Source organism: Pistacia vera, unplaced genomic scaffold (assembly GCF_008641045.1).
Source record: "Pistacia vera cultivar Batoury unplaced genomic scaffold, PisVer_v2 Contig176, whole genome shotgun sequence".
Classification (NCBI taxonomy): Eukaryota; Viridiplantae; Streptophyta; class Magnoliopsida; order Sapindales; family Anacardiaceae; genus Pistacia; species Pistacia vera.
This window is the reverse complement of record NW_022195855.1, coordinates 180,819-187,626: the sequence shown is the minus strand read 5'-3', so window position 1 is coordinate 187,626 and position 6,808 is coordinate 180,819. Positions and strand designations below refer to the sequence as shown.

Below are 6,808 nucleotides of genomic sequence, written 5' to 3'. Positions count from 1 at the left end.
TTTTTCATTCATCCAGACACAAAAAGTAGAAAATATGCAAAAGTCATGCCGATGCATAATTATATATACAAACATACACGTAATACAATGGGGTGCAGGGGTTACATTTATGCCTAATACATAATTTTAGATTTAGATATTAAAATTTATTATTATTAAAACATAAATGTATATTGAAAATCTCTTTTGGGAGATATAACAATATATGATAATTAAACTTAGTTGATGTAATTTTCTTAATTGGTAATCAAATGTACTTCGTTAGACATGTTCGTTATCTTTGAATGTACTAAACACACTTAATCAAGTACATTAATTAACCTCAGTGATGTTTATAATTATAGGGTTAACTAATCTACTACTGTAGGATCCTTAACTATCCTACAATTTATGAATTTCAAATTATTCATGTCAAATACATCATGTCATCTCACTAAAGCATCTAATGATCTTGAGTAATTGAATCTAAATTAGTTTGATATCTATGGGATAATCATTCTAATTTGGCCACTTTCGTGACTAACAAATTATACGTAATATAGTTATCAAACTTAAATAATAACTATAATTATATCCTAAGTGACATTCTATCTTTCTCTAAAGAAAATTATACTTTATAAACCTATACACATCCTTCACGTGCCCTCATGCACCCTGACGCCCTACCACGCACTGCCACATGCCCTCACGCGCCAGACACATGTCGTCACATATTGTCGTGCATTGTCACATGTTGGGCATGTGCTCTCACATGTTGGGCACATGCCCTCACGAGTCGATTAGCCCTTTTTGCCCTTTGACTAGTTTAGTCAATGGGCTGGACTGGTTTGACCCGTTGATCGGTTTGAACTATTGACGTTTGGCCGGATCAGTTTCACTCGTTTATACTTAATGAGTTGGGCTTTTATGGATTATTCTTAATGGGTTTGGGTTTGGGTTTGAATTGGGCTCTGGCTCACTTAATAAACGGCTTGGGCTTTTTTATTTGGGTTTTATAAACTTTTAAAAAAAAAAGGCTTTAAAAATGATCTGGATCAACTAAAGAAATAGTGTTATTATATGGGTCAATGTTTGACCCAAACTTTTGGAAATTTTATTGAAAACATGTCTGGAAAATCATGTTTCAACATCAGAACAATTCGATTCCATTCAACTTTCCAACCATTTAAGAGATTTACAAATCCAATCTAATTTGACAGTCATCTTATTTGTCAATTTCCAAACCCAATCTAATTTTTTTATACCATAAGAACCCTAATATATAAAAAATTAATTTAATGAAAAATACATCAGCTTCTAAACCTGGATTTACTCTAATACCACAGGTAAAAAAAAACTTAATATCAATTTCATCAATGACAAAGAATTAGTAATATAATCATATTTATATGCCTTAAATTGTATAAACATAAATCTTAATATCGGAAACTTAATGAATTTTTACTATTTATTAAAGAAGTAATACATACCTAGTTTCATGATTAAATTTCTTGATGATGTGAAAGAAAGTAGTGTATTTTCTCCCTTTGTTCCCTTTCTGTCAATTTCTTTTGCTGATAAAGAAAAACATATATTAAGGAATAGAGAGAGAAAACCCATTTTACATAGCATGCAGCTTTATTAATTGCCAAATTGCAGTTCTTTTATTAATGGTAATAACCTCTCATTCACAAGTAAATGACCGTCATGCCCTTTAGCTAATTTAATTATTTCAAAACAACCATGTGCCACCTTATGTGAATTAAAACATTTCCAACATCATGGTCAATATATATTCATCATGTAGGTGGAATATATATAAGAAAATTAGATGAATTTTGGGATACTAGAAGATATCTGAAAATGACAAAACTTAGGTGGTCTAACTTTTAATTTACTGAGAAGTTTAATTTATTGAAATAATTTTACAAAAGTAAAGCTTGGTTTATACATGTTGTGTCCTTGCCGCTTGGCTCAAACAATAATAAACTTAGCCAAAAAGTCAAATATTAAAAATTCAAAAAAGAAAAAATAGTTAACCTCACCTAAAAAGTTATGAATAATGCTATAAAATTGTTTAAAGTTAAATAATCTTAATATTTATTTATAATGTCATTAATATCACATCACTATTATTTATAATGTTTTTCATTTTTACTAATTAACATAAAAAACTAATATTCCTAATTAATTAAATAAATAAAGAAAAAAATATATCTTTATACTTGGACTTAGAGATGGCAATGGGCCCGATATTTTCGGGTACCTGGCCCGACCCAAAAGAGGCGGGTTTTACCCGAGGTTGGCGGGCTTGGGCTTGGGCCTGGGCTTGATTTTAAGGCCCGACCTCGGGTACGGGCTGGGCATAGGTATATCTTTAGGCTCGACCCGGCCTAGCCCGTCCCCAAAAAATTTTAGTATTAATTTTACTAATTTACCCTTATACTATATATTTAATTGCAATATTATCCTATATATATATATATATCCATTTTTCCCAAACTCTAACCTCAATTTTCATCCCATATTGAAGGTTTAACCTGTTAAAATTGCCTTTAAATGAGTTAGATGGGTTTGGTTCAACTTATAAAAGTGGATTTCACCATAACATATTATGCACAGCTGAAAAGTTAGTATAATCAAATATTATGAAGTTTTAATTGTTCACTTATTGCTTAAATTATTTGCAGAAATAGCTTCAATTAATATTTAAAAATTATTTCTAAAATTAAAAATATAAAAAAGAAAATTTGAAATTTATTAATATTTAAAAATAAACATTATTAAAAAAGGCGGGCTTGGGCCGGGCCTGCGGTTATAAAAAACCCGTCGGGTCGGGTTTGGGCTTTGCCTATCATACTCGTAGTGGGCTTGGGCCGGGCTTGGGTCTGTGTTATGAGGCCGGGCTTGGGCTTGGGCTTGGGCCAAGGGGTACCCGGTCCCGGCCCGGCCCATTGCCATCACTACTTGAACTAATAAATAATCGAATAAAGATTTTGAATTAACTAATTTTAATTTGTAATAAACTAATTAAGAAATAAACTATTTAAGGGTATTTCCCGTGATATCGGACCATTGATCACCTATGTTTCCAATAATTCTGTATCCATCAATCTCCTCGAGCTTTCTTCTTTCATTTGATTTGAATTTCACATTTTATAGCTTTGATGGAGACTCTGATCCCCTGCACCCAAAAAAATATATTAGAGGAATCCAAATACAAAATCAAATAAAATTTCAATTTAGAAATATATATACTTACTTGAGGATAAGTTTCTCCCATTTGGTGTACCCAGATTTCTTTAGATTGATTTCTGTAGCATCTTTCAAGCTTTCAGATTTTCCTGTGAGGAAGGCAACCTTTATCTCAAGACGCAATAACTCATTGTACAACTTAAGACTCGCCGGCACAGCTGGTGCATCGCTTTCCTCAAACCATTCCTTCATCGATGTCGTGTCCCTCGGCTCAGTCCTGAGATATTAATTTTCACACCATATCAATATAAAATAAATTGTAGTAATTAGAATTATATATATAACATTATTCTAACATAATCTTGATAAAAAAATATAATTATGAGTAGGTACCCATATCCCATTTGAGCCAAAAGAGGCAAATTAGAGAGAGTGGTCTCATCTAAGTCAAAGACCAGATGTTCTTGCCGTCCTGGGTGAGGTTCAGGCAAACTTTAGAGAGTGGTCTCATCATCCAAAGTTTTATACGACTAATTCTTGGTCACTCAACCACCCGGAATTTCTAGTCATTAATTAGAATATTGAAGACTAGACATTTATCTATGCCGAATCTTCGAATATTTTTCTAAGTTTAATATCAATTGTTGACATTGTTATAATCTCAAACAACAGTAAACAAATCTAGGCTGAGATGTGAAGGAATATATAGGTAATAATGTATGATAATAATTCAACTTAAATTAATTATTTTATGATTACGTACCCGTATCCATGCTTAGCATAGTAAGGCAAATTAGAGAGTGTTGTTTCATCTATGTCAAAGACCCAAATGTCCTTGCCGTCGCCGTCGAGTTTCAGGTTTCTAGCGTAGCGTAAAGCTAGATCAATAATGACGGCCGAATCTTTCTTGTATTGGTCACCTGACACGTATTGCTCCACGTAGTTTTCACACTCTTTTGGAACAGTTTCGAATCCGACAGTGTCGTTAGTTTCCATGGCAAGGTGCCAGCTCGGGCATGACAAGCTCGGAATATCGTATTTTCTGGCGTCGGATTGCGGCAGGAGAAGGTGGATATGATCACCTTGGGCTGGGATGTTGCTACAAGTGTAGCTAGGAATAATAAGAGCAGTGGGAACATTGGCAATAATATTGTTTTTGTAGAGAAGGGAAATATTTTAGAGTTGATACTTTAATTTGTTGCCAATTTGCCTCCTTTTCATAGCCTCTTTCTTGTGTAATGACCTCTTTCTTTATAATTTCTAAAAACCTGCGACTTTGACCATAACCTTATAACGCATATGATATGCATGGTGTATTAAATATATACTCCAAAGATCGATATATATATATCTTATATAATATTTATTTAGAAGATACAGATCTACATTTTGGTTGAGTTCTCACAATTTCTTTCCATATTTTATAAGATTTATGTCTTTTTATTTTACATTGATTCGAAGGGTTAGAGAATATAACTGCCTGAAACTGGTGAGTGGTGATCGATTGATTAAATCACCAAATTGATGAATAAGTAAAATGGAAAGTGCATCTTGATCCTTTGAAGTGGAGCTTTTGGGATGATACTTAATTTTGCCAGTTTCTTTGTCATTTCTCTTGTTTCCAAGTTCACAAGAATCAATGAATATCGAGAAAAGAGGGTAATATAAAATTAAGTTCACATTGAGATAGCCAGATAGGCACCACATGAGTAAGAACAGGGGGTGTTTTTTAGATCATTTGTGTGATTAATTAAATAGTTAAGTCGATGGATGTATCAAAAACGTTTTTAATCATGCATGTGAGTACGTAATCTGTTAGTTTGCAGGATACGGCAATGAAAACGCTAACTTTGACATCAAGAGGTGTGATTTTCAAAAACTTAATTTAAATTTAAATTTGTATGAGTTAGAGCTTCTAATTTTAGTTTTTTTTTTTTTTTTTTTTTTTTTTTTGGTTTAATAAAATAGGTAATATGAAAGTGATGGATACACTGAACCACGTACAAAATGTTGTGTTGTCCTATGGTAATGATTATATTGCGTATGTTTTGAAGAGGGTTAAAAACTCATAATAAGGGGTAAAGACGTGAATTAAACTACAGTACAATTGTAAAAAGCTTATAATAAATAATATATTGGATATATATTATAAAAAAAATATGAGTATTTATTTATAATACTCTTTATAAATAATATATTTATGATTGTGTTTAACAATATGGAATAAATTAGTGTAAAACAAAACTAAGAAAATTTATTAATGAACAAGTTATTAAGCCAACACAAATAATAACACCTTCAAATTAAACTACAATAAAATTCTTATTAATAAAATGTTCAAATATTTATCTAGCTTTTATAGTAAAATATCATAACTTTTATTATAATTTCATTTTTATGTTTCGACCTCTTAAAATAATGCATCAAAATATAGATTTTTGATATTTGTCTTTTTTTTTCCTAACTTCAATATTTTGATGTGACTTATCTGTAGGTAGTCTAATAGTTAAAACGAAGTGGGGATAGTGTGGATAAGTACATAGTCTTAGGTTTGATTTTCCATCTGAGCATTCGCAATTTAAGTGAGAGGTTGTGGCGATGGGTTGTAAGCTAGCCCTTAGAAACATGGGCGGATCCAGCCCACTTGGCCCACCCTCAATTTTTTTTTCTTTAATATTAATATATATAATTTTTGGATTTTGGCTCACCCTAACAAAAATATTAATATATAATTAGTTTTTATTTTGGCCCACTCTAAAAAAAATTTCTGAATCCGCCACTGCTTAGAAATATATATAGTAAGAAGTATTGAAATCCAAAACAATTGACAATAATTAGTTTGACAAACAAATTTTAGAAATGATATTTATTTTATAAAATATGTAAAAAAATATACAAACTTTCTTCATTTTGTTCTTTGTACAATTAAATAATAGATATAAAATTCATTATATAATTTATTAAATGTATGTGTGGGATTTTTTTTTTGCAAAAACTAAGAATTTAATTTTATATATTTGAATATTTGATGAATTTAAAAGTAAAGTCCATATATATATTTGATAATTTTTCAAAGTCAATGAAGGTCAATGACCCTCCTTGACCCCCCCTCCCTCCGTCCATGTGGTCTTGTATAGGCTTTTGTCTCGTCCTAACCCACTGCTTGTCCGATGGTAAGATGTGTTTTGGAAGATAGTGTTTTTGTATAACTCTTTAATCTTGGTTAAACTTTTATTTTTGATTCTATATTAGGAGTTTGTCCTGTGGTAGATTGATTGCCTTTTATAGGCCACTGTATACATTATTTTTCCTTTTCTATTTAAAGCTTAATTACCAAAAGAAAAAGAAAATACTAAATGATGTGTGTTAAATCAGAAATTCAAGATTATTACAAGCACTTATATTGAACAATAGAGCTTGTTGACTAGAAAAAATATTTGTTTAATAATTCATCTAATTGTAGTATTAAATGAATGCATCATGGATTCATGGGAGAATCTTGAAGCGATCAGCCCCATATGAAGAGAAAATCTTAACAGTTGGTATGAAAAAAAATTAATTCAAGCAGACGAGCTCTAAAATATATTTTCTATAGTTATAAAGTGATGTTATTTGACCCCATCGTTTATCTTTA

The 6,808-nt window shown here is 31.1% G+C and overlaps 1 protein-coding gene across 2 annotated transcripts; it reads right to left on the bottom strand.

Moving 5' to 3' along the window:
• Window positions 1–1,470: 1,470 nt before the first annotated feature.
• Window positions 1,471–4,355, bottom strand: LOC116126149 (acid phosphatase 1-like). 2 transcript variants are annotated; one of them, XR_004127439.1, is made up of 4 exons: window positions 3,938–4,355; window positions 3,242–3,451; window positions 3,063–3,163; window positions 1,471–1,553 (listed from the first exon to the last, which is right to left on the bottom strand). XR_004127439.1 is itself a non-coding variant. In XM_031411850.1 (3 exons), exons 1-3 carry the CDS (start codon window positions 4,168–4,170, stop codon window positions 3,136–3,138), a joined length of 471 nt encoding a protein of 156 aa, XP_031267710.1. In that variant the 5' UTR covers window positions 4,171–4,355; the 3' UTR covers window positions 3,035–3,135. The 2 variants fall into 2 exon arrangements, 1 of the variants encoding a protein (XP_031267710.1); XM_031411850.1 differs by lacking the exon at window positions 1,471–1,553 and having other exon boundaries at window positions 3,035–3,163.
• Between the last annotated feature and the right edge of the window lie 2,453 nt (window positions 4,356–6,808).

What these genes read in the sequence shown, in the direction of transcription:
- LOC116126149 (XM_031411850.1), bottom strand. Translation starts at nt 4,170, where the DNA reads ATGGAAACTAACGACACTGTCGGATTCGAAACTGTTCCAAAAGAGTGT. An exon ending in TATGCTAAGCATGGATACGG is followed by an intron (nt 3,452 to 3,937) that starts GTACGTAATCAT and finishes TTAATATCTCAG; the next exon opens with GACTGAGCCGAGGGACACGA. An exon ending in TGGGAGAAACTTATCCTCAA is followed by an intron (nt 3,164 to 3,241) that starts GTAAGTATATAT and finishes TTTTGGGTGCAG; the next exon opens with GGGATCAGAGTCTCCATCAA.